This window comes from Macaca thibetana, chromosome 12 (genome assembly GCF_024542745.1).
Source record: "Macaca thibetana thibetana isolate TM-01 chromosome 12, ASM2454274v1, whole genome shotgun sequence".
In the NCBI taxonomy this organism is placed as follows: domain Eukaryota; kingdom Metazoa; phylum Chordata; class Mammalia; order Primates; family Cercopithecidae; genus Macaca; species Macaca thibetana.
The window spans coordinates 36,897,993-36,924,390 of record NC_065589.1 but is presented as its reverse complement, the minus strand read 5'-3'; the positions used below and the strand labels follow the sequence as shown (position 1 = coordinate 36,924,390).

The window sequence follows — 26,398 nt, the reverse complement described above, 5'->3', positions numbered from 1 at the left end:
TCTCAGAAAGTGCAAAACCTAGCAAGAAATGAAAGAACATTTCTTAGGCTAAAAAGCTCTCAAGGAAGTCTACATAAATGATTTGATGTGCTATGTTCAGCACAGCAATATCTCATTTACCACGTATCATTGAATAATGACATTCCGTTTAGGTGAATTGTCCAGATACTGAAATATCCACCTTTAAAGTTCTTAAAAAAGAACCTTAGAGTTCCAAGAGTTCTTTTTTTAAAGGATTTCTGATCAAGAACATTGTAAATCATGTGCTGCACTTCCCTGTCTCTTTAAAACCTACATTGAGAGGAGTCAACTTTTTCTCAATGTTCGGGCTTCTAATTCTAAGCTTCACTTTTGTGACAGCAGCCAGGTATTGCCATATTTGGAACAGGCAGATTAAGATTTGAATTTTATTGACCTTTCAAACTTCCCAGGCCTGAGTTTCCTCATCTGCAAAGCTGTCGTAATAATAAATATTTTGCAAGATTGCTCTGCCTTTTTATATAGATGCTCAATAAATTAGCAACTGTGTTAGCATCATTAGACTTTATCAGGGGACAGTGTGGGACGATTTTCTATCAATCCTCCTGCTTTCACACATCCTGTTACGAGTATGCCTGTCTCCTATAGCCTTCCCCTTCTGACTTGTTTTTGCGTTTTTATTGGATTATCAATTTTGCTTCAGGAGCCCTTGCTGTCTCTTGGGAAGTTTGAGTTCTGGAACCTAAGCTTTGCCCAAGCCAGTGCAATCCCAAGGCCAGCATTTCCAGCTGGCTTCGGCCAGCCAAGCTTGCAGCAGAGTTAGGACTGGGGAGGGATCCCAAAGTGACAAAGCGTAAGAGCAACAGAGGATGGAGTTCTCAACATCAGTATAGCTGCTCACAATCTTTTCTTCTAAACTCCCCCACACCCTCATATTCTGCACATTTAAGGTTTTGGATATTTGCCTCTAAGTGTCCTAGATAAACAGGGTGCTCTTGTGTTTATTTACAGCCAGAGGGGCCCTCTGTATCTTAGAAGATGTGTCTGTTTCTCCCAAAGTAAGAGATGATATCTTAGAAAGGTAGCACTTTCCCAGTTGATAACCTGATCATAGTAAACAGAGGGATCAGACCAGACCTCAGTTATCTGGCCCCTCCCCACTCAGCCAGCAGTGTTTCCCTGTGCTCAGTAAATAATCTCCATTCCCTGCAAATAACCAAGCATAGTTTTACATCTGTGTGAGCCCCCTGGGTTCCCAGGGCTCCGGCCCTCCTCCCCTCCCTCCACAGTGTCCAGCTGCAAGCTCCCATCTTCCTCCCCTGAGTTTCCTTGCTTCCTGCAGTTCTGTCTTATCAGCCCCTCCTCTGAAGTCCCAGAGCACTTGATGTTGCCTGAGTCACTTACTTTTTGTTCATATGTGGTCATCTTGAGTTCTCAGCATGTAAATTCTACAAGGGCACAAAGCCCTTCATGTCTAAACTCCCATGGCACCTAGTCTAAGAGGGTGCTAGGCAGGTGTGTGCAAGTGATTTAGTGATATTTTTACATTGGAAATGCCAGGCAATCGGTCAGCATGAGCTGAATCTGTGTTGGAAGACAGATCGATCTGTTTTCCCTATTTGTCCATCTGGGAATGTGACATAATCTTAGGGGGTAGGACACAGGCCAAGAACGTCACTAACTGATTTGGGACATGAGTCTCTCACCAACAAAATGGTAATAGACCATTCATTCATTCATCAGGAAATAGTTATTAAACACCTACTATGTGCTAAGTGGTAGTATTGGGAATACAGTGATGAATAAATCATATTTTTTTCCCTAAAGTTGCTGTTACTCTTTCATTTACAGATGAGGAAACTTGGGCTCAAAGAAGTTAAGCAACTGGCCCAAGGTTCCACTCCCATAAGTGGCAGAGAAGGGTTTTGAAGCCAGATACCCTGGAGTTTTCAATCTCTGCTTTACTCTTGTGCTCTCTGCCTCCCCCGCATCATGCGTTTGGCCGGGGACATGATATGGACCTGTTATGTGGGCCCACAGCATCCAGGTCCAGCCTAGGCTGGGAAGATCAAGGAAGGCTCCCTGGAGGAGGTGATGCCTATATGAATTCTAAAGAAGTTGGCCAGGCAGCAGGGAGTGTGTTTGGCTCGTGTCACAGGCAGACAGCAGAATGCTCAAAGACAAGGAGGGATGGTTTGATGCCTTCAGGAACCAAAATAATTGAACATTCCTGAACCCAATTTCTTACCAGTGACATTGTAAGGGTAGAGTAAAAGGGGCTGTCCTTGTGACTTGCTGACACAAACCTTTTTCCCAGTGAAGAGGTGCCTGAGCAATACTATTTAATTGTATTTCCTGGCCAGACAACTTCCACCATCTCCTTAGGAGACAGGGTGGTCAGGAAGCAGGAAAGACTGAGATTATGGGGACTCTCTGCTGTCCCCACCCTCCCTGTCCATTGTAGGGTCTCTGCAGCCTCATACCCTATGTTCAAGTGGAATGCCTGAAAGTGGGGTTTGACCTGGGAAAGTCCAGGTAACACTTCAGATTAAGCTCCTCTTGTCAATTTCCTGCTACACAAGACTTTCTGAATCCAAGTCTCTTTCCTATGAATAGAGGGCGGGAGGCCAGATTGCCCAGTTGGAGGTGTGGCTTTAGCTGGTGTCCGTTGAAGTCTGAAAAGCCAACAAAGCATAGCGAGAATTCTGTGTGGTTCAAGAGGGTGCCTTGTGCTTGTTGAGGAGAGGCTGTTGGCTTGATCACTCACGACATTATTACTGACATTATTATTTACTGCCTGCCCAACCACAGAACTATTCTGATTCCCCTAAGGAACCAGTGAGCAGTAATACTTTTCGGTATTGCAACAATCCTAATGACAGAAACAGATCCACCTCCAGGTACGTGGTGGACTAATGGGAGCAGCTGGCTGTGGCCCCGACACTTACCAACTTTGACCAGAGGTTCCGCCCAGCAACTCCACCTCGCCCATGGATCAGGGGGAAAAACAACTCACAGACTGTTCTCCTCCTCTTACCAAGGTTAAAAAGCAGCTGGAATTACTTTGGGCAGTTTGTTTTTGAAACTGAGCGTTGCAGTTGTAACCGTCTCAATGCAAGCCTCACTGTGGATGCCCTTCTTAACGATGTGCTTTATCTTCTGACTGAGAAAATCACTTGAGATTTTATCATGCACAATCCCACTTGTTCTGCCTCTCCACCCTGGCACCTTCTCCGAACCCAGAGATCCCAGAGGGCCAGCATCTCACCCCATGTAACTCCATGTAATTCTCCCATCTAATTACACCGGCTGAGAGTCTGTCTTAAGAAATTCAGTGAGAGCTCCAGGTGTGGAGGGGATAAAGAAGAGATGGAACTATACCAAGTAAAAACATAAGATTTTTCTAAAAAGGGATTTGTGTATTTTCCTGGAGTCATGAGTCCTATAGAAAAAGAAATTTATATTATTTTTGTTTCGTCCTTTTTAGTGGCAAGGGGATTTAAGCCTTTGGATTAAGAGAAACTCAAAAGATAATTTAATTCCATTCTTACACTTCTGCCTGGATAAATCATTCCAGAAAAAAAAAAAAAAAAAAAAGATATCAGCTGCCCTTGTCTTTCCTTCCAGAAAAGAGCTTCTGTAATCGTCCTTCATTATGGGACCTCGTGCCTCACAATTCATCTCAGTTGATTGCAGAGTAGATGGTTGTATTTAATTTACATAATCAAAATTTTTTTCCTAGAAGGAGAATCCCTGAAAAATGTTAGCTGGGTCAAAATAAAATTTTCTAAAAAGAAGGAAAAGGAAAAGGAGAAAGAAGTGTGAGTTGGGCTTAGGTATGGGAGGGCAGCAGAAATGCATGACTTTTTTTATGCCTTTTTTTGAGCTTTGTAGGCGAGCATCTTGCAGTCTCTAATATTTTTCTACTTTTTCCCACTGGGACTCAACTGTATGTTTGTGGGTCATGTGAAGGAACTCTCAGAATTAGACAACAATAGCAAACATTTATTGAACTCTTGCCAGACATCAGGTCCTACCCTAAGAGCTTTCTATGTTTAACCTCCACAGCTGGTACTGGTACTGCTATTATCCCATTTAACAGATGGAGATACTGAGGCCCTGAGCGATCACACAGGTAGTAATCGTGGGGCTGGATTTGAAGCCAGTCAGCCCAAAGCTGCCTTTGTATACCTGTGTCAATCTGCTTGAAGCTGTCATCTGCTGTCCCAGTGCTTAGGTATTTGGGGCCTCTCTGATTTCTTTAGATATCCTTGACAAGCCTTTTCTTTTCCTTTTCCATTTTTATTCCTTTTCTTTGCCTCTTCCTGCCATGCAGTCACCTCCGGATGCCAGCAGGGCAGTCAAGGAGAGAGATCTCTTTCTGTGTCTTTAAATACAAGCCAGAGGCTTCTCAGTCCATCGTTTCTTTTTGCCTCCCTGTCATCAACCTCCTACTCCCCCAATCCCCCTGCAGCCTCGCTCACCATCCCCTTCAAATTCCCTGCCATCCTCACCACCACCTTCACTCTCCATCTGGAGTCCAAAGATGTGAGGGCCAGTAATAGAGTGTCAGCGGAAGTAATTGATTCCTCACACCGAGAGAATTCGCCTGCCTTTAGTGTCAATGGAGCTGAACCAGAGTCTTGGAGGGTGAGCGAGACATGTAAACAGTCCATGGCCGAGCTCTCAGGACGAAGCCAGATACACTGGAGAGTGAGTGAGGGGGCAAATGGTGGAACAAATAATTGTTTTATTGGAAAGGAAAGGAGTAAATAATATTTCAGCCCAGAAATTGGCAGTTTGAAAGAGATGGTTGAGAGCTTGGAGCAGAAGGATTCGTGATGCAGGTTTTAATGGAAGAGATGTTCTTTGTCTCAAAGTAGGAGGTTTCATCCCCACCCGATCCCCCCTCCCGTTATCGTCATTATTATCATTAAAATAATTACTGTAACAATTACAGTTGATGAGACCTCAGGTTTATAGAGCACCTTTCATCTAAAAGTTCAAAGCGATTTATCTATGTGTCATCTTTTGGAAGTGGTAGGAGGGTAAGAAAGTATTATTTTGGGGGGTCATCTGCTGGGAAACTGAGGTCCAAGCAGATACAGGATTTAGTTTAAGCTTCAGAGCAGGCTGCTGGGTTAAATGTTGGGGTACTGAGTTATCGTCTGGGGGCCTTTTCTGCTGTACTCTTCCCTGCCTGGGCCTTTATCCACATGTGGCTCTTGAAGCTCATCCCTGGCACTGATGCCTCCTCCCACGCTGCCAGGGCCCCCACTGGTCACTACAATATTGTGGCCAACCAGCCAGAAGCTCTGTGTGCAAAACAAACAGCCCACTTATGGCTGTGCGATGAATAAAGATCCTTCAAGGTCTGACTCACACTGCTCCCATCCTGCTCAGAGACTTCCTGTAATCTGGTTCCCTTTCTTGTAGAAGCTCATGTCCTTTCTAAACATCTTTCTTCATGGTTTTATGAGGCTCTAGCCGGGAGCACCCCACATTCCTAAATGCTTGCTTCCTCCACCCCCAACAAACCCCAACCTGTTCTCTCCGAATGGAAAGGGCATTTCTGGGATGGGGAGAGAAGGTGAGTGTTTTAACATGCCTCACGTGGCCCGGGCTGCCTGTGCAGCATGACGCTTCAGAATGCAGCTGTCGAGAGCATAGTCACAAGCGGAAGCAGTTCCAGCTGACTGGCCCCTGAGTGCTAGATTCAGGATCTCTGCCCTGGCGTGGCAGCAGCCCCTTCCTGCCTGGACATTAGTGCAGGCCCATCATTTCCACACCATGGTGCTTTTTGCACAGTAGTGACAAGTTTGCCCCTGGAGCCAGGAGAAGCTCCAAGCTCTGTAACCTGAAGCTCCAAGTAAATGAACTCTAAAAGGGGTCCCATCACACCTGTCACCTACTCCCAGACTGTCCCCTACTTGGATTTCTGCATGGCACATTTTTCAGATGAGTTTTGCATCTTCCAAGTTTTGTTAGGGAGGCTGGATGCCAGCAAAGGGGAATAGAAAAATGATATGGAGCCTGTATCCCTGGAAAAACAAAAAGGACTTTTTTGTTGCTGTGAGGGATTCCCTGGTGCCCGGCACACTTCCGTTCACAGCAGGCTCCCGTTTTTCGGACAAATGGGGAAGTTATGATTTGCCCTCACAAGTGGATCCCCCGGGAGCTAGAATCAGTGTGAACACCTATGCCGGAGGGAACGGTTCACTCTGCCGAGTAAAGAGGCGCTGCCAGCACACCAGGCACCCCGGACGCTGTGCTCTGATTGCCCTTCGGTGGTCACCCGTGCAGGCAGCCCCACCAGGCACAAAAGCTTGATCCCCATTCCCTTTTGTCAAATGATGCAAACTGAGGCATGCAAGCGTGATTGACCCAGGCCAGCATAGGAAAATTCAGCAAGTCCTGGCCAGGCTGGGATTCACCTTGACTGCTGCCACTGCCACTGAGAAGAACAGAACTGGAAAGAAATTGTGGACTGCTCTTCTTTGCACTCTGGTGTCATTCCAGAATGCTAGCAAGGGGCCCTGTGAGTTGACTGCAGAGGGTGAGGATTTTATAGACACAGAGCAGACCAATGAAAGACCCGACACTCATGCTGAAAGCAGCCTGCCCCAAAGCCTTAAACTTCACATTGGCACCGGTTGCCTAGAAAACCATTCCTTACACAAGCAAACATGTTTCATCCAAGTGGCCTCCAGTGTGTGTGCTGGTCCAGAAGCAGAGCAGACCCGTGACCACACGGCCTCAGGAATGTGCCTTGCTGGCCAGCCAGGTCAGCGAGGGAAATGGTATTCACCCAAAGGACCAGGGCAGAAGTGGGGGAGGCTTTGTTGTGTGCCCTCAATTCTCTGAAAGTTCACCTTCCGAGAGACTTATCAGAGGCGCTGTCTGGAGCGGCCTCCTTCCTCACGCCGGGAGGCGTTCTTGGCAGCCTGCTCCATGAGGAACAATGAGATTGGCGGGGCCCTCACCATCATCACAGGGCCTCTGTGGAAAAATAGCCAGCAATTATAAATAGATGTTATTCGTCGTTTCCATTTTCTTGCCTTCAAGGTTTTTTGGAATAATTCCTTCAGTTTGTTTTGGGTTATTCTCTCCATGTACTTCCTTTGGTGGGTGGTCAGACTTCCTCCCTTCTGAAGAGCTGTGGTGACCCTGGTTGTGAGGGGATTGTGGATAAGAAGCTCAAAATATCAGACATTTCTGGTGGGAAGAAATGAAGGAAGAAAATGCAACTGCAAACAGCCACTATTAAAAAGGCACTGGGTACCGATGCAGATACACAAACAGATAGATTTTGGGAACTGTTTGAGCCCTTGGCGTTAAATAGCAAATAAGAATAACAGCAGCAATAACAACAAATGGCTATTCACTGAGCACGTACTGTGTGCCATGCACCGTGCTGACCCATTGATGTGCATTAACTCAGCAGCCTCTTGGGAGCTTGAGTACCTTGCTATCTAACACAGCAGATGGAGGACGGGTGGTTTCAAACACAGCCTGGGCTCAGAAACACAAGTTTGACATAAAATCTTGAAAACTCAAGTGTCTGAAACACTGTTGATGGATTTGTGCAGGGGGATGATTTTTTAGAAACCCAGCCCCAAGAAGGGGGGTATCGAGACTGCCTCTAACTGTGCTTTTCGTTTCATCTTCTCCCGTCTGGCTCCCGAGGTGTCATGTGTATGTAACTCTTCTCTTCTCCACATCCACCATCCTGTTTTGTTTTATGCTGATAATAATAAAAATAGCCAGGGGCTCTCAGACACTTCCTAAGGCATCTGGCACTGTGCTGGGCCTGCATGTACCTTCGCAATCCTGCCACCATCCCCAAAGGTGGAGACTGTTATTATGTCCATTTTGTAGATGATGAAACTGAAACTCAGAGAGGTTAAATACCTTGTCTATAATCACACCATGAGCAAGTGCCAGAAAGTAGCTGTGTCTGTCCACAAAGCCCACGTGCTACACTTCCCAGGTTACACAACACCCTCTTAGGTATGTTTCAGTTAACAGTAATTTAACGTTTCTTTTGTCACAGACTTTTTCCCTAGAAAAATGTGCCTACTCACAAACACAAAATTTCAGCAAACAGCATCAGAGCTTCCCCAGCCCACTTATACTTATGTGTAGGCCCTAGTAGAAATCCACGCATTTAAGAATATGTGCTCTAGATGATAACTTAAGAGCTTATAAATATACGGGATGCTGCTTTCTCACTCCATGGGCCATATGTTCATATATGGATATATATGTGCTTATAAAAATACCACACTTACAAAAATTAATATGTTATCCCATCTGAACTCTTGCAAGCTAGATTTCTGCTGGGTGAGTCTCGAAATCATGGATTCCAAATCCGCTCACTTTTCCTGTTGGCGATGTGTCTTTTAATTTTGGTAAGTCCTTCAGCCTTATTTAAACAGAACAACTCAAAAGAGCAAGATTCTGTTAAGTCTCTTACATACCTTACGCCCATTTTGTGGAAACCTAACTGAGGCCATAAGGATTCTTTACACCCGATACCTGCTAATGCTATTGTGCTATGGCAATCTGGTATTTTCATTGCCCTCAGATCTTCATCCCACAAGGAGACAAAGAGAGGAAGGGGAGGTCTCTGTGCCCTGGAGTTTGACTACTTGGGTTCAAAGCCTCCCTCTGACCTTTCTTCCTCATGTAACCTTGGGCGGCTCACTTAACCTCTCTGAGCCTCAATGTCTGCAACTGCAAATGGATGGTAATTGTAACAGGGCCTGGTTTGGATGAAATGAGGATTAAATGAAATAATATCTGAATCAACGGCCTGGCCCATAGTAAATGCTCAATAAAATGTGATATAACAGCTTTTTAGTAAATGGGTGGTACAGGTGCAAGGCAGAAATTCAAGGAAATGAAATTTACTTAAAAAAATCTGACCTGACAGTGAGCTGACTTCTCCATAAAGGCTAGGTGACTGTACTGAGCCCAAGGAGCAGGTGGCGTGGCTTCAGGTCTGAACAGACCAGAGACCTTGGCACTGTGCAGACCTGCCTTGCAGCCTTTTTAGGCATCATGCAGCTTCTTTGTTGGGAAGTTGTGTGTGACAGTGCTGTTTTTTTCCTCCTAATTTCCTCACAGGTTTTAATGTAAGGATTAATAAGACAGTGTTTGTAGATGTCTTTGAGCCTCCTGGAAGAAAGGCACTCCAGGAGGTGATAAATTCTCTGGCCTGGATAATCTACTCATGAAATATGGAACTTTGAAAGTGTGAGAAAAATCTCAAATCACTTTGACAGCATTTTAATTATAGTTGATTTGTTTGCCGCTAATAGTGAAAATGCTGTCAGCATGATTTGCGATGTTTCTTCCACTCAAAATGTTATATTTCATGTGTTTGAGTCACAAGGCAACATTTTGGTTTTCAGATACAACCAGAATAGCTCAGTAAATGTGTTGGGGCACAAAGACAGAGAGTATAAAATGGATCAAACTCCACAGAAAGCATCATCGTAGCACGCGTTCTTCTTAACATGGAACACCAGCCTCAAGTCCCTTATTCATTTACATTTATTTACTCAACAAAAAGTGAATGAGACCTCCTACATGCCAGGCACCAAGCAAGTGTCGTAAATTCAGCAATGAAGAGGCAAGGTCCTTGCCTTCATGGTGCTTATTGTCTAGGGCAGGAGACAGATCATAAACAAATAAGCATATTGACAAGACCTTTTCAGATTATGATCATAGCAATGAAAGAAGTAAGAGGATGGTGAGCTAGAGAATAAGGGCATGCCATCTGAAACAGGGTGGTGACAGCAGGTTTCTCTGAGGAGATAAGATTTGTACTTAAGCCTGAAGGATGTGCAACAACCAGCCCTGGAAGACACCAGTGAGGAGTACTACAGGCAGAGGAAAGAGCACTTGCAAAGGCCCTGGGGTTGGAAAGAGCTCACCATATAAAAAATGTCGTCAACATCTTATGATCTTATGATGAGCAGTGTGAAAGGAGGTCTTGCTTGGTTGGCAAAGGTTATGATGTCAGGACTTGGGCAGAGATGTTCTGATACGTAGACCCAAAAGAAGGGGCAGAGTCCTCTTCCTCGGAAGACCTAAGTACTCTATCTTCGATACAGTAATCCCCTTCCAAGTGGTTCTGTGTGGCATCCCTAAAGCTGGATTCTGACAAGGGCCAGACATTGCGGTGTCCTGAAGGAAGGACCTCAGCTTGGTGAATCTTCCAGCACAGGCTCTGTTGACTAACCCAGACTTTGGTGCCCTGCTGGGAAGTGTCAAGCATGGAGACAGTTATGGAAACTAGAAAGTCCTTTTTCATGTTTGCCTAGCGATGAGAGGAAGAGATGAGATTGTTGCTTTTTCATATCTCTCCCGTGGACTCTTAAAATTAACTTCACTGTCAAAATTTCCCATGGCCCAAATGTAGGTTTGGGGAGAGAAATGTAAGACTTTGAAGTTGAGAAAGAAAGTAGAGAAAGCATTCTCTAGACAAATGTTCACCATGCAGACGTCAGAACCTGTGAGGAGACAAGTAAAAAGGCACTCGGGGAACCATTTTAGAGAGAAAATAAAGAACTGGGAATAGAGATGGCTACTTCAGCTCAGGAAAAAAAATAAATAAAACAATACAAGGTAGTGTTAAAGCTTTGAAAGGAATTTTTCATTTAGGAGAGATTATGAATAATGAAATGCAAACACTCTAGTTAATATGTCCGTTAGCTGGCTTATGTTGCCTTCTGGAAAACGAGTGATACGTTCTAAGAGGAACGGCTTTTCAAGTTATCCTACTTGACTATCGTTGGGGTGAGCTCTGAGTCTATACCCCAGATTCCTTTACTAAACACTGGATATTAGACACTAGATGCAAAGCCATATTTATTCCAAAGCCAGAAACTTCCTAAGCCTCTGCCTAACTCTTCACAAATGAACCTGACAACACTGAAATTTCTAAGGAGATTTACTCCAACCGTAGCAAATCCCTCATAATAAAAAATTTCCCCAAATGAGTCAGTCACACAGGAGGTAAATGAGACATTCTGCATGAAGTCAGCATGTCATTTGGAGTGTGCCTTTATATAAAAGTCCCAGCCAGAAGACCATGTGGTTACATGGGGCTTGTCCACAGGGCAGAACCAGAACACTGGAAGTTGCGGGGATTTCAGCTGCCGAATTGTAACTCTGTGTCGCTTCCCCTCAAGCAAACCTTACAGAAAAATCTAGTTTTTCTAAGAAGTTCAAGTAAGCCTTGTTGATTATTTGCTTCACAAAAGGATTCACCAGAGGGGTCCTTTAACTAACAAGCTCAGAGAAAAACTTTATAGTATGACTGAATTATATGAAGCTTTTCCAAAAATGCATCCCTTCTCTATATGTGTGTGTAGATGCATATGGATGTATTTGTTGCAGGCAGCATTACAAGAAGGGATTTGGGGTGGTCTATATCCGTTGAGTAAATTGAGGCAAGCTTGTAACAGTGGCATTTGTTGGGCAGCCCTGCTTCATTGCTGATTCTGTTAATCCCCTAAATGACTCCATGGGTGATCAGGCAACCAGATAAAACCCTCTCACTTCTGATGAACAAGCCAGTGGGATGTCAGGGCCTCTTTCTGTCCTTCCTAGAGCAATTGGCAACACAAAGACTGGAACTATCTGGCGATCCTTTAAAAAAAAGTTTAGAAAATTATTTATTGAATGTGGGTCATGTCCTAGGCACTGTTCTAAGTGTCCCAACCTACTGTGTCTCATTTATTCCTCACTCCAGTTCTGTGACATGGATGATGATGGTGATGATGATGAACTTACTTCTACATCTGCTAAATCATGAGAGCTGCATTCTTTTACAAAGAAGAAAGTAAAAATTACCCATCATCCCACCACCCATGTCTCTCGCCATTGTTAGTATTTTAGTAGTCTTTCAGACTTCCTCTGTATGTTTATGTAAGGAAATGTATGTCTACCTTTTAAAACATACTTTTAAAAAATCTCCTTTTAAAAAAGTTAACAGTATAGCATGAACATTTTTCCATTAAAAAAAAAATTCTAGACCTGCAGATTATTGATTGTAGCAGCAGAGTATTCCATTTTATAAATATCCCAAAAGGATTCACCCTCCCTCTACGGTTGGGCTTTGAAACTATTTATGAGCAAAATATCCTCCCACTTTTTATATTTTTTCAAAATACATACACAAAGATGCATATGCAACTTTGCACAATTGTCTGATTATTTTCTTAGGAAAAATTTCTAGCAGTAGGATTGCTGGATTAAAGGCTATGTACATATTAACTTTTGTCACATTTCACCAAAATGCCTTCCAGAATGTTTGAACAGATTTCCATTCCCGCTGATACTGAACCTCTGCTTATTTGTTCCATCTCTTAAAACAAGGTCGCTTCTGCTCTGTGGCTTAGCCTCCTCGCCTCTGAAATGGGTGTGAGAATACAACAAATCACAGTTCACGTTTACTTAGCACACACTGAGTGCCAGACTATGGACTAACACTTCATATTGATTAGATCTTGCCATTTAAGTCTCACATCAACCCCAGGAGAAGATTGTAATATCCCTACTTTACTCTTTTTCTCCCCATTTGTGAGGCTCAGAAAGGTTCAGTAACTTGCCTGAGGTCACCCAGCTAAAAAGTGGCCAAGCTGGGGTGCAAGCCCAGTGCTGTCTGCTTCTGGGATTCGGACTCTTGCACTCTGGGCCCTGCATTTCTTAGTCCAGATGAGTTGTCTGATTCATGAGCATGGGTGGCAGAGCCCCTCGACCTTTGTGCACATTGCCAGGGCATCGCCATTGCTCACAGGAATGTGTCTGTCCAGCAGTGCTTGCCTTAGTGTGAAAGTAGCAAGGAGGGGTTTTCTGGAAGGTTTGGGAGTTCCCCTGAGAACAAATGAAGCATCTTTTTACTTTTGTTTTGGAAATGAGGAAGCATGTTTTCAAAGTCAGCACCATCTCCCACACTGAAATCACAGACCTAAACAGATTCCCCCAAACTCACAGCTTTCTCAATCTGTGACCATCTCTCCATTTCTTCCTGGGGGGTGAAACTGCCGTTTTGACTTCTCCAGACTCTAAGGAGCTCAGCAGTTCTTTTTTGACTGTGGGAGTCCAGCCCTGTGGGGTCTAAGAATGAATTAATCCTGGTCCACTCTTGCTTAGACTTCCTTTACAGGTCTATTATTTGAAAGTGGCTGAGTAACATAGCTCCTGGGGGCTAAAGTGAGTCCTCAGGCCTCCCCAGCTCACACCAGCCACTCCTGCAGGCAGCCGGCAACCCCAGATCCTTGTATGTGACAGGAACCATGGGCAGGCACATCCCAGAGAAGGGTGCATTCCCAGCCCTCTCTTTACCCGCAAGGAAGAGATTTCTTAAGTGTTGCTTTAACAGGTTGATGCAAAATAAATAAACAGAAAGGGAAGGAGAGGGAGATGGATGGTTTTCAGTAAAGAATGGTGCAGCGGCCAGCAGTTGGAAGGGAGCTGGTGGGCAGGAAGTTTCCCACCTAAGCAGTTGTGACAGGAGTATTAACTGGGAGCCCAGAAGGCAAGCACAAACGCAGCACAGTGAGGACTGCCAGAGCACATACCGGGGCTGGAAAATGTGTGTCTGTCAAGATAAAATGGTGCATTATGTTTGCACCTTCCCATGAACTGAGCCAAGAGTGTCTTTGAGGTGCCTTCTTCCCAGCCCTGGCCAGTTTGACTCTGCTTCAAATGAGCACAGGCCTCTGCTTCAGGAGGGCAGCCTGCCCTGCCTCTCACTGAGGCTAATAGTTGTGTGCACGTAGCCGGTGGGCCCCTGGAGACTCACCCCTGCTTTTGGAGAAAGGTTTTTATTGCCTTATCTAATATGAGGCTGATTCCTTTTAAGAACACATGTTGGCTAGACACTGCTGATGTGAACCTCGCAGAGTCATCATAGGGAGGGCAGTGGCTCAGGGTGGGGAGTCTTTGTCACTAACAATTAAAGAAGGGATGGCCCAGGGGAAAATTGAAACGGGGCTGGAGGGAGATGGGAAAATAAGCAAATGTCTCTGAAACATCCCCCGTGTGTCTGGCACAGTGCCTAGCCCCTTACGTCTATATTTTTTTCATTCCATCTTCTCCCCAGCCTTTTGGAGTGGATATATTTATCCTCATCTTACAGATGAAGAAATTGATGCTCAAAGGGGTTCAGCAGCTTGCAATGTCACAGAGCTAAGAAGGAGAGACTAAGATTCTGAGAGAGCATAATGGAAATAAAAATGGTGCTATTGAAGGAAGAAAAAAATGTGTTTTGTGATATTTGATAGAATGATGCTCCTGCTCTTACGTGGGCAAGAGATAAGGCCTTCCAGCCATGTGTTGATTCACTCTGTGGCTTTCACAAAGCACAACAACTTGCAGTATCTCTGTTTGCCAGTCTGTACAAGCAGACATAAGTGCCCTTCGCTTATCCATCTGAAACACCTGAACGTCTCTAAATGAATAGAGAGACATGAGTGGGAGCGACACAGCGGTCCTTCTCATGTCCTTCGAGTGATATTTTCTTGTCTGTGCCATCCCCACCCAGGTATGACTTTATCGAGATTCGGGATGGGGACAGTGAATCCGCAGACCTCCTGGGCAAACACTGTGGGAACATCGCCCCGCCCACCATCATCTCCTCGGGCTCCATGCTCTACATCAAGTTCACCTCCGACTACGCCCGGCAGGGGGCAGGCTTCTCTCTGCGCTATGAGATCTTCAAGACAGGTCAGTGTGGTCACACGTAGGGGCGGGGAGATTGGCGTTTTAGAGAAGAAGGAGGGACAGCACCCAGTGGGCTGAGGCACTGGGTAAGAGTGACAGTGTCATCCAGCTTGAGCACGGTGAGCGGTTCAAGGTGAACCCAGAGACATGCCGAGAAGAAGAGCCAGCTCAGGTTATCCACTAGCTTAAGGGGGCAGACTGCAGAATGCGGGGGCAAAGCAGCCATTGTTTGTGGTATTAGACAAATAGAAAAACACTTCTTGAAAGAATCTGATTTTTGTATGCTTTTTAAAATCAAAATAGTCTTCATGGGAAAAAGCAAAACTCTGATGACTTTCTCACGATTACTTCATGGTCTAATGTCTTTATTTGGAATTACATGGGACTGAGGACATAATCTTTTCATTGTTTGGAGTCTCTATAAAGATCTTGCCATGACCTCCCAAATGGGGTCACACCATAGCTTTTAAATTAAAATAAGGCTTAAAGCAGGCCACCCCATTTCTCCAAGCCGAAGCCATCCCTTGGTAGGCCATGTTACCACCTCTGTCCATTGAACCCCTACTCTCTAAATGCCAATGAACTTGACTCCCTGAAAAGCAATCAAAAAATAGCAGAAAAAGAGTCAGAGGGCACTGCACTTGCTTTAAATTGACTGCTTGATTTCCATCAGGTCCCCCGTAGATTACTTTAGGGCCTGAGACTATGGGCCAGTGCTCATTTCCAAAACTAAATGCAGCAGACTTCTATTCACAAGACCCCGCTTCATCAGCTACACTCACACTCTGCCGGTGGTGTGTCCTCTTCTGTGATGTGTGGAGCTTGTTATCGCGAGGCTAAGGGAAGCATGTCCTCCAGTCCTCCCCACCCACCGCCCACTCCCCTCCTCAGAGGCTCGCCTTCCATCTATGTGTGTGTCTCCCCTCTGCCCCCAGCAGCCCAAGCTTTACAACTCGTGGATGGAGTCTGGTTCAAGGGGAGACTGTCAGCCTTGTCATCAAGAGGCCCAAGACTGGCGCCTGTTGAGTTCAGTGTGAGGGGAACTATTCATATATATTTTCTTTTTCACTAAACAGTTCTTGAAAGGAAGTGGTAGCTGCTGAAAGCACTTTTTATATCCACTCTGTCTAAATATTTGTCGGATTTGTCTGCCCGAGAACAAGAACGTGGAATCAAATGAACGGTGGGGCCGAGGGGACCGTGTCGTGCAAGAGTGGCAGCCCAGGCTGCTGCAGGGCACAGGTCCCAAGAAGGTCTGTCCGCCTTGGGTTTTCATGCTCCTGAGTGTGGTGAAGTCACAGGGGCTGACGATCTGTGTGTCCAGTGGCTCAAGCTGTTTGAAGCCCCTGAGGAGCTTGATCCATATTCCCCTGAGTCTTGCGCAAAATTCAGATCAATGCCAGCAGCACCAGTGGAACATCCTCTGCTGCCGAGCAGCGGGGAGAATAAAATAGAAAGAAACAAAAGAGGGTGCTTGCTCTCTTCGGGTTGGAGAGGCAGGTGTGCAAACCCTTTGCACGTGACAGACTCGCAGGCAATGTTATTGGATGAGTATGTATGTAAATTGAAACGAAAACTATGATATGAGACAGAATGAATAAGTGCAAAGTAAAGGTATAATTGACATGTGGTGGTTATGAAAATGGGGGAGCAGTCGAGTGGCTTGGCAATCAAGGGGCTCCAGAGAATCTATTCAGTAGCAAGGTCCCTAGTGCTAATGCTGCCACTTGGCTGCACCGTGCTGGCCATGAAAGGAAAACAGCTCCAAGCAAGATCTTCCAGGAAGATGGCCAAGGGAAGTCAGAACAAGGGTGAGCAGGGCCGTGAAAGCTCAGCCTTGGTCTCACACCACCCAACTTAGTATTTCACAAGGCATCATGCTACATTCTCTAGAAAGTCATGGGAAAAGTCAATGTTCACTCTATCCATCATGCAAATGTGAAAGGAGGATATTAAAAGATACAACATGTAGGAGGGTGTCATAATTCAACATTGCTGTCTTGAGGACATGCTGAAGCAGGATTTCAAATGAAGCAACAAGTCTGTGAACCACCTGGCAACAATGGTGCCAGCCAAGGGATGGCTTCGGCTTGGAGAAATGGGGTTTCCTGCTTTAAGGATTGGGGTTGCCTAGTGGAGAGATGATTGTGAGAGAAAGCCCTGCCAACAACAGCCACACTCCTGGCAATGTGAGAGAGCAGATGAGAGCCCAGTAGACTTCTCAGGGCCACTTGTACCTGCCATCATACCCACCTGCTACTGGAAGAGCAACTCTCCACATGAAAGTCAATCTTACATATGCCAGGCTCGGTGGCTCATGCCTGTAATCCCAGCACTTTGGGAGGTTGTGGCAGGCAGATCACCTGAGGTCAGGAGTTTAAGACCAGCCTGGCCAACATGGCGAAATCCCGTCTCTACTAAAGCTACAAAACTTAGCCGGGCATGGTGGCACGCACCTGCAATTCCAGCTACTTGGGAGGCTGAGGCAGGAGAATCGCTTGAACTCAGGAGGTGGAGGTGGCAGTGAGCTGAGATCGTGCCATTACACTCCAGCCTGGATGACAAGAGCGAAATTCCATCTCAAAAAACAACAACAAAAAAGTCAACCTTATATGAAGTACAGAAATGTGCAAGGGAGCAAAATTCAAAACAGAGAAGTTTAGAAAAATGAGCATTCATGCAGGTGCCATGTCCTATACCCACATTTCCATTGTTGGAGTCAGGAGAGAAAATATACAAAGTTTACGTCATCCACAGAACATGAAAGAAATGGGTGGACATGCTGAAGAAATCCAAACAAACACAGCTATGTTTGCTAGTCGGATTCATAGAGAGGAAGAAGCGGGAAAAACTGTAAACACAGATATGCAAATAGCCATACAGAGGGCTCTAGAAGCCTTCAGTGGGACATTATCCTGGTGAGCCTCTGCTGCAGGACCCACAGTGTGAGTGCTGACCAGGGCATGTGGCTGGCGTGGAAGGTTCATGTCTGCCCTAAGTGAAATGGTTTATAAAAGATTCTGTATGTTACCAGACTGTCTACATTTAAAAGGGTAAGTCAGAACAACTCATAAATTTAAAAGATCTCAAATCAAGATATCGTGAGAACAGAAAAAAAAAAAAAAAAAAAAAAGAGGAATTTTTAAACGTAAAATGTCACATTGTAAACAAAATTAGTGGAAAATGTGTGTGTGTGTTTGGTTTTTTCCAGAAGCCCCTTTAACCATAAGTTCAAGATCAGGTTTTCTTTCCTGTTTGCTTGTGACACTTCAGAAAGAGACATTTCTGGGGTCATTCACAGAGGTAGAGAAAACCCGGAGTGCCTACTGCCTCCACTTCCTGGATTCAGGAACTGAATTCACCTTCTGCTGGAAAGGCAAACTCAGCTTCCAGTAAATCCACCGTGTTTTAAATGTCTTGATACCTGTAGATTCTTCTGCTTGCAGCGTTATTGTAAAATTCACAGTGGAAAAACGGAGTGGGCATTTTTCATAGCAGTCCTTTCCTATGAAATCATTCACTGCAACCCAAATCCCCCAGCTTCTGTGTACAATCTTAGCCTTGAGTGGGCTTGAGTATTTGTTGACTCGAGTTCTTCGTTTAACCTTTAAACCTTCGAAGACATCTCGGAAAAGGATCTTGGATAAGGCAGATGTCTGCAAGAGCCAGCTTCTGTCTCCTTTTCTGAGACCTCTTCTTGGCATCTGCTATTCAACTGCTTTTGTGATGCCGCAAACAGTGAGATGGTACGATTAGAGATGAATGCATGATGTTAATAGACAGGTTTGATTTTTCTGCATAAAAACAGACAAAACTGGACAAAGGTTTTCCCACTGCCTTCAAAATGAGTCAAAGTATATACTCATTTATAGCCATATATCAGAAATACAGGAACTCAAGACCCTGGGAACTATGGATACTTTCGAATTTCACATTCTCCAAGTCTCTCTTAGACTCAGTAGATGTCCATCATGGAAGCACTTGTGCCCCACCTATGACAGGAACCAAAGAAAGATTCCACCAGAAAATTCCCCACTCCCGGGGGGGTGGAGATTCCCCTTGCCTTCTAAGGGAATAACAATAGAGCAAGCTCTAAGAGGGCATGTCAGGATGCTCTTTCTAGCTCTCAAGCAAGAAATGAATAGAGAGTTAATTTCCTCCAACCATGTGTGAGGCTCAGCTGAGTGGCCCGCATGAAGAATGCTGCACAGCAGCCATAAACTCTAACCTTTTCAAAATTCCTCTTGGCCCCCGAAGACCCGCCAGCTGGCTTGGCTTTGCTGAATTGCCTCATCCCGGGCCATTGAGGAGGCCCTCAGGAGTCTGAAGCCCAATCATAAACAAAGCTGGGGGAGGCGGCCCCAGCTCATCCCGCCAGGACTAGCTGCCCATTGAAAACTCTGGGCCTGCCCTGCTGCTGCCATGCATATGAATGATGGGGTGCAGAGCCTCTGAGATTCGCTGCTTAGAGCCTCCACAGAACCCATGCAAAGGTTAGCCCTTGCCCTCGTGTGTTCCTAGTCCCTACCCTGCCAAGGCACAGCACAAGGTGGAAAGTAGGAAGTGATGGATGGATAGATAGGAGATACTGGAATTTTCTGTCTGGTGCTGAAGAAAGTTGCAACTCCTCCATCCCCACTTATTTGCATGGCACTTCTTCCAAATCAGACATTTGCCTCTTTCCAGAAAGCTGTCATCAATAAAGAGACTCAACAAGAGGCCTCCTATAGGAGCTGAGGATAAAGACATCGCCGCAGGCTAAGATCAGTGTATTGACATCACCTAGTTATATTTGAGTGTGAGCCCCAGAGGACACTTCCTGCCAGTAAACACCTAGTTTATCGAGTATTTCTGGTGGGTTTTTTTTTTTTTTTTTTTTTAATGCTTAAGAGTGGCTATTATCCTCCTCAAAAATCCTGCTTCCTTTTCTTCTTTTAAAATCTGAACATAATGAGTGAAATCAATTCTAATTGTCCAGTATTTCCATTCGTTGCGTGAATGTGCACGAGCTCGTGCTCCATGGGTCCATTGGTCTGGGTTGCAGTGCTCCTGGGACCCATCTGTGGTGCTGCCCTGGCAAATGGTGGCTGGGTTAAAGCACAACAAGGACCCTTTTAATATGACTCCACCTAGAGGCATTCAGAGATAGGGTGGCTGCAATCCTCTTATGAGTTCCTGTTCCTGTTCCTGCTGCCATCCAAGTTTGCACCAGGATGCGAATGTGTGCCGCATTTAATCAGGATGCCTCCATGCGTCCCAAGAAAGCAGACACAAGAGCTCAGGAGAGAAACAAGGCCATCCACACCACAAAGGAGCCAGAAGCCTTCCAAATGTCAATGCACTGCTGCATTTTTCCAAACTTGTTGCCGGAGCGGCCTTTAACATCCCCAACGGCCTGCTGTGATCCACCAGCTAAAAACATCGATTGTTAATTGTCTGACCACTACAGAGCAGCTCGTTTTAATATAGTCATGACATGAATGAGACCCAAGCTCCCCTTTGCCCCTCCCCTGAGGCACCTTGGATCTTGGAGGGAGAAGGGGGCACTTCGTTGGCTGTGGTACAATAGGGGCTAGTGTTGAGGTCAGCAATAAATAAGGGGTAACATTGTTTTCCCTGCTGGCAATCAGCAAGCCTTCCTTAAGGATTGAAATAACTTACATTTCTGGAGTGAGCAGCTGAGTAACTGAGAAAGAAGACTCTGTTCCTTTTCAAGAGAATCCCTCTCTCTCTCTCTTTCTTTATCTCTTTCTCTCTCTCTCTCTCTCTCTCACACACACACACATATACACACACTTCCCTCTACCCCTACCCAATTCCTCAATTGCTGCTCTCACTCTGATATGTAGAGCAAGCCAACTGTGCCTCCCTAATTTATGAAGGCTTGAAACGTGCATGTGAAGAGTATGTTGCTTCAAGGGCCACTCCAGTGGCAACAAAACCCTCAAGAGTAGGGGGATTTGGGCCCAAACATTTAAATAACCCATGTAACAGAGGCCGCGAAGAAAGGCATCTTCTTCTTAGTGCTACAGTTGTCTTTTACATACAGGCTCTGAAGATTGCTCAAAAAACTTCACAAGCCCCAATGGGACCATCGAATCCCCTGGGTTTCCTGAGAAGTATCCACACAACTTGGACTGCACCTTTACCATCCTGGCCAAACCCAAGATGGAGATTGTCCTGCAGTTCCTGATCTTTGACCTGGAGCATGACCCTTTGCAGGTGGGAGAGGGGGACTGCAAGTACGACTGGCTGGACATCTGGGATGGCATTCCACATGGTGAGTGATGTCATGAGGCATTCTTCAGTAGCTTGGCCTTTGCCTGTTAATTGCTTTAGTGATGATAAAGAGGAAGACAAAGACTTCAAAGCTCCTACGAGTTCTTATATGACCCATGGTGACTTTCTCTTCTTCCCCTTCACTAAGGATAGCTTGAGAGAAATTACAGGAAGGCTGTCTACTTTCTTGGAAATATTTCTTTAGAAAAAGATAGGAGACTAAGTAGATACTTGGAAAGGATGAGAAAACTTATAGATAGTGTTCATTTCTACCCCAAATTGTCAGGATAGAAGGTGGCTTGATGGCTAACCCCTATGACCAAACAGAAGGACTCCGAGCCAGACTGGCCGGGCTTAACTCCTGGCTCTGCTACTCACCAGCTGTGCAACCTTAGACAGATTACTTACCCTATCTGTGTCAAGTTAGCTGCTATCGTTATCATTATTATTACTATAATTTTAAAATTATTATTAATATAGTCATAAATATTGAAAAGGTACATCACCCAAGGCTGAGAGCCACCAGTACTTCACAGGTGAAGACCAACATAGATCCTGGGTCTAATCAGGACTGGAAAGGAACAAATCTTTCACTTTTGTAGTCGTTCTAAGTATCTTCTAATATAAAGGAGACATGATGACTAAGCAAGAAGAGCAATTTCATTTCCTGGGTAAAGCTCAAGACTTAGTCAGAAAACTTGGGTTGGAGGCCCAGCTCTGCTATTTCCTAGCAGTGTGAATAAGGAAATCACATGCACTCTCCAAACTTCAGTTTCTTCCTCTGTAGAATAGACATCGTAATGATGCCTTTCCAGCTCATCTTCCAGGCCACTGAGAACAGAATGAAGCCAGTGAAAGCGGCCTGTACCTTTTTGATGAAAAAGTGAAAGTGCTATTTAATGTGCAAGAAAAATATTAGCCATTGTTCTTGAAACATATCTTTGGTTTTTATGGCAAGGTGTACAAAGTGATGCTCCACTGAATAAAATGCAGTGAGGGGAAGGGAAAACAGAGTGGAAACCAAGTTTGACATTTTGATTTCCACTGACTTCTTTTTGTCTTGAATGTCCAGTTGGCCCCCTGATTGGCAAGTACTGTGGGACCAAAACACCCTCTGAACTTCGTTCATCGACGGGGATCCTTTCCCTGACCTTTCACACGGACATGGCGGTGGCCAAGGATGGCTTCTCTGCGCGTTACTACCTGGTCCACCAAGAGCCGCTAGAGAGTGAGTTGGCCGATTGGGAACCTCTGTCCTGTCTTTCCACCAGGGCTGTAAGGTGTACAGGTGAAGAGAGGCTGAGCTCTATGAGACAGAAGATGGGAACTCCATGGAATTTATGGTGGCATCTGAGTTTAGAGGCGCCCACATCCTCTTGCCAGGAAGAGGTTGATGAGAAAAGAACACATGTCAGTCTGGGTGCTTATTTCTTTAAAAAAAAAAAAAAAAAAAAAAAATATATATATATATATATATATATGAAATAAGAATTAGTTATTTTCAGGGCAAGTCATGGCACCATCTCATACCTCAGTTTCCTCATCTATGAATGAAAGAGAGGTTAGTTAGGATGCTCTATACAGGGTCCCTCCTCTGCTAACATTTTTTTAGTCTGTAGCCATTTTTTTCCCCTCTCAAAATCTCGGGGGCCATTGTCACAAAACTGAACCATTTTAAACCTCTCTCTGTATTTTTTGACATTAACCATCTCTGGGCCTGGGTAATGTTTTCCTGACTAGATTGGTACAACTGCTTAGACTTGGACTCCACATGTCCACTAGAGATAGTTTGTGGAGCTTTTACTATGTGCCAGGCACCAAGCAAGGAATTAAAAACTGTCACTCTGACCGCAGCTGCTGTGGGACTTGCGGTCCCTCAGCACTGAGCAACATCTTCAAATCAGCTGCTCTTGGACATGTGTTTCAAATGTGCTGCCATTTCTACTTAAAGACCCAAACGATAACTTTTTTTTTTTTTTTTTTTTTTTTTTTTTTTTTTGAGACAGAGTCATTCTCTCTTGCCCAGGCTGGAGTGCAGTGGCTCGATCTCAGCTCACTGCAACCTCCACCTCCTGGTTTAAGCGATTTTCGTGTCTCAGCCTCCCAAGTAGCTGGAACTATAGGCATGCGCCACCATGCCCAACTAATTTTTGTATTTTTAGCAGAGGTGGGGTTTTGCCATGTTGACCAGCCTGGTCTTGAACTCCTGGCCTCAAGTGCTCTGCCTGCCTCCGCCTCCTCAAATGCTGGGATTATAGGTGTGAGCCACCATGCCCAGCCCCAAATAAGTTTCAAGACTAAAGAAGCACTTTTAAGAATGCTTCAAGCTGTGGAAATCCTGCCCTGATTGCACACAACTCACCATATATATAACTACAGACACAGCAGCCTGGCCTGCAGGAAGGTTGCTGGGGTTTGCATTTGTTTTTTCATCAAAGAGCCTCTGAAGATTGAGTGACAAAGAAACAGTATGGCAAATTGCACCAGGTCCCGTGAATGGCCGGTGCAGTCACAGAGTAAAGAATAGGCTGATACCTGATAAGGATTGCTGGCTGGCCCATCTTAGACACATGCACACACCCGTATCGATCTGTGTTCATGGCATTCATGGAAGGACAGCAATGCAACTGACAGCACAAGGCCAGAATAAGTAACTGCTGGGTCTATTTGTCCAGACAGGTGGTGCAGGGGAATAGAGAGTGACATGCATGTGCTCATGGAGAGGTTTCCCAAAGACAAGTATTCATGCTTTGTAATGTCTGTCTTCTGTGCCAGAACTCACAGGACAGTTGAGTGAAAAAAGAAAGCAGCAGAAGTGCCTCCTGGGTGTTTATTAATAAAGCAGGCTTTCCACGATGTATCAGCTCACCCGAATCGCCACAAGTCTATCTCACATTTACCTGTATTGCAATAATGGTGCATCTGGCATCTGTAGCCTGCAGCACTAACAGTTTTTGTGCTTTAAATTATATTTTTAATTTGTATGATGATTCTGTTATTTATCCATAGTCTGATTTCTTTTAGGTCCCATTTAGTTTCTTTCAGACCCAGAGGGGTTGTTAAGCTCTATGACTTGGTGTAGTTGTTTTTAAAACATGAGCATATAATTAGGGTCTGTTAAATGAGGAAATGCCTGCAAGGACTTGTGCCTAGAAGGGAGGCAACATTTGGAGAACCCCGGGGTATGAGGTTGGAAGGCCTAACTCTGCATTTGACCATCTCCTTTCCCCAGACTTTCAGTGCAATGTCCCTCTGGGCATGGAGTCTGGCCGGATTGCTAATGAACAGATCAGTGCCTCATCTACCTACTCTGATGGGAGGTGGACCCCTCAACAAAGCCGGCTCCATGGTGATGACAATGGCTGGACCCCCAACTTGGATTCCAACAAGGAGTATCTCCAGGTACTTGTGCAGATAGCAGAGGATGTGCAGAGTGTGTATGTATTGCTGGAGTAGGAGGGTAGCTCCTCAAATACAGTGGACAGAGGACACAAAGAAAATAAACACAGCATACATGAGAACTCCACTGATTCATTCATCCAAACAGATGTGTATGCCACGCACTGGGTTACATGCTGGCATACACTGATCGGAGGGAGCCTGCCCCCGCCCTTGTGGAGATTACTGAGCCTGGGAGGAATTGTTTGGCCAGGATGCTGTTTGCCCTATCACTATAGATATTCGAGGAACATTCTATAAGCTGTTTGAATCTTCCTCATTCTTGGCACAGGGAGGCATCAGGGACATGGGGGGCATTCTCCTAAGGGCAGGTTTGTTGAGGTGCTAACTGCGCATGACAGTTTCTCATTATCTTTGCTATTTGGAGACAGCCCTGCCAGGAAGGTTTTGCACAGAGCTATCAGAAGAACACATGGGAAAATGTCACTACCAGGAACGGAACTCAAGGCGTCCAGATGCTCGGCAGCATCTCTTCAGACCATTGTTTGCTTTATTCTGAATAAAACTTGCAGCTCATGTTGAGTAATCTTCCCGCACTGCACACTGCTCCAGTTCTCATCCCCTGGGAAGAAGTAAACAGGGGAAAAGCAAGCTACTAGTTCCACACCAGAGCAGTGACTGCTTTTATGACACATGTAAGACAGCCTTGTGACCCACTGACAAGCCTGTCCTAGCTCTGATGCGACACGGTGACCTCTGCTCTAAGAAGGATGTTGCAAAGCAGACAACAGGAAAGGGAGAAAGACCACTTAGAAACTCCAGGGAGTCCACAGAGGTTCTAACAGCAAGCCCTGGGGCCATTTGTCATTGTCTCTCCTCTCTGCCTCTCCAAAAACCATCTCCTCTCAGCCTGCAAAGCTTCCAGAAAGTTCTTTATAACTGGCATCCCCTATCTTTGACCTTCATCTTATACTTTCTCCTATTGCCATCCACCTGTTTCTCATACGTGTAGATGGCACTGTGTACTTATTTGAATGTTTAGTAATGCTGAGCACATTGTAGGTCACCAATAAGTGCTTACTGAATTGAATTTAGCCAGTGTGTGCTAGCTACATTTTGGTCACATGGAGACTGCCATTCAGAAACACCATGGCCAGCAAAGGAATGACATCCAGCAATTTCCAAATGGGTTTGTTATTGTGGGAGGGGAAGTACCTTAAAATGTTGGCCATCCTCCTCATAGAGCAAAAGGTCAGGCCTTGGTGCATAAGCCTAATTGCTTGGGCAGACTCTACATGCCCTTTGACCCCTTAGTGACCTGAGCAACTAAATACACAATGGAGGGAGAGGGTGTGGGGAGGGGATGCCTCTACGAGTGTGACTTTTGGAACTAGGGCATTGTAAGTGAATTGGACAGTAGAGTGGAGTAGATTCAGCCTTATTTCTTTAAAGCAGCATCTGCTTCCACAGTCCAAGGCAGGCCTTCATTTACTAAGAAGGGATTATAGTTCTAGATGTTCAATGATTGAGAAAAAATGAGTGTTGTCCCTTCATATTTGCAAAAGAGAGAAAAAAGAAAACCTAGCTTTTCAAGGTGTCTGATTTAGTGTAAGATAATGCAAGTTTAATTGTCCAATAGAATTGCAAACTGATACTAATTACAAGTACGTCTCAGCGAATCACAGATACAGGTTGGGAGAAAAGTCTAATGATTGCATCCTTTGGAAAACAACAAGACACTGCCCTATGTTGGGAATGGTGGTCTCTTACTCCTGCCCTCTCTTCCCCAGGTGGACCTGCGCTTTTTAACCATGCTCACAGCCATCGCAACACAGGGAGCGATTTCCAGGGAAACACAGAATGGCTACTATGTCAAATCCTATAAGCTGGAAGTCAGCACTAATGGAGAGGACTGGATGGTGTACCGGCATGGCAAAAATCACAAGGTAAATCCATGATCCTACCTTAAAGGCACATTGGACCAGGGCAGGAGGGATGGGAT

The 26,398-nt window shown here is 45.1% G+C and overlaps 2 protein-coding genes across 7 annotated transcripts in view; both read left to right on the top strand.

The window, feature by feature from the left end:
* EEF1B2 (eukaryotic translation elongation factor 1 beta 2) overlaps positions 1-26,398 on the top strand; it is a 954,602-nt gene that overhangs the window by 495,050 nt on the left and 433,154 nt on the right. The window lies entirely within an intron of this gene.
* Positions 1-26,398, top strand: part of NRP2 (neuropilin 2) — a 115,473-nt gene that overhangs the window by 19,149 nt on the left and 69,926 nt on the right. For all 4 annotated transcript variants that reach the window (XM_050750818.1, XM_050750817.1, XM_050750821.1 and 1 more), the window contains exons 3-7: positions 14,540-14,721; positions 20,768-20,998; positions 22,070-22,225; positions 24,230-24,399; positions 26,187-26,342. In XM_050750818.1, coding sequence (XP_050606775.1) covers positions 14,540-14,721; positions 20,768-20,998; positions 22,070-22,225; positions 24,230-24,399; positions 26,187-26,342 — 895 coding nt within the window. The remainder of the gene's footprint in view (positions 1-14,539; positions 14,722-20,767; positions 20,999-22,069; positions 22,226-24,229; positions 24,400-26,186; positions 26,343-26,398) is intronic.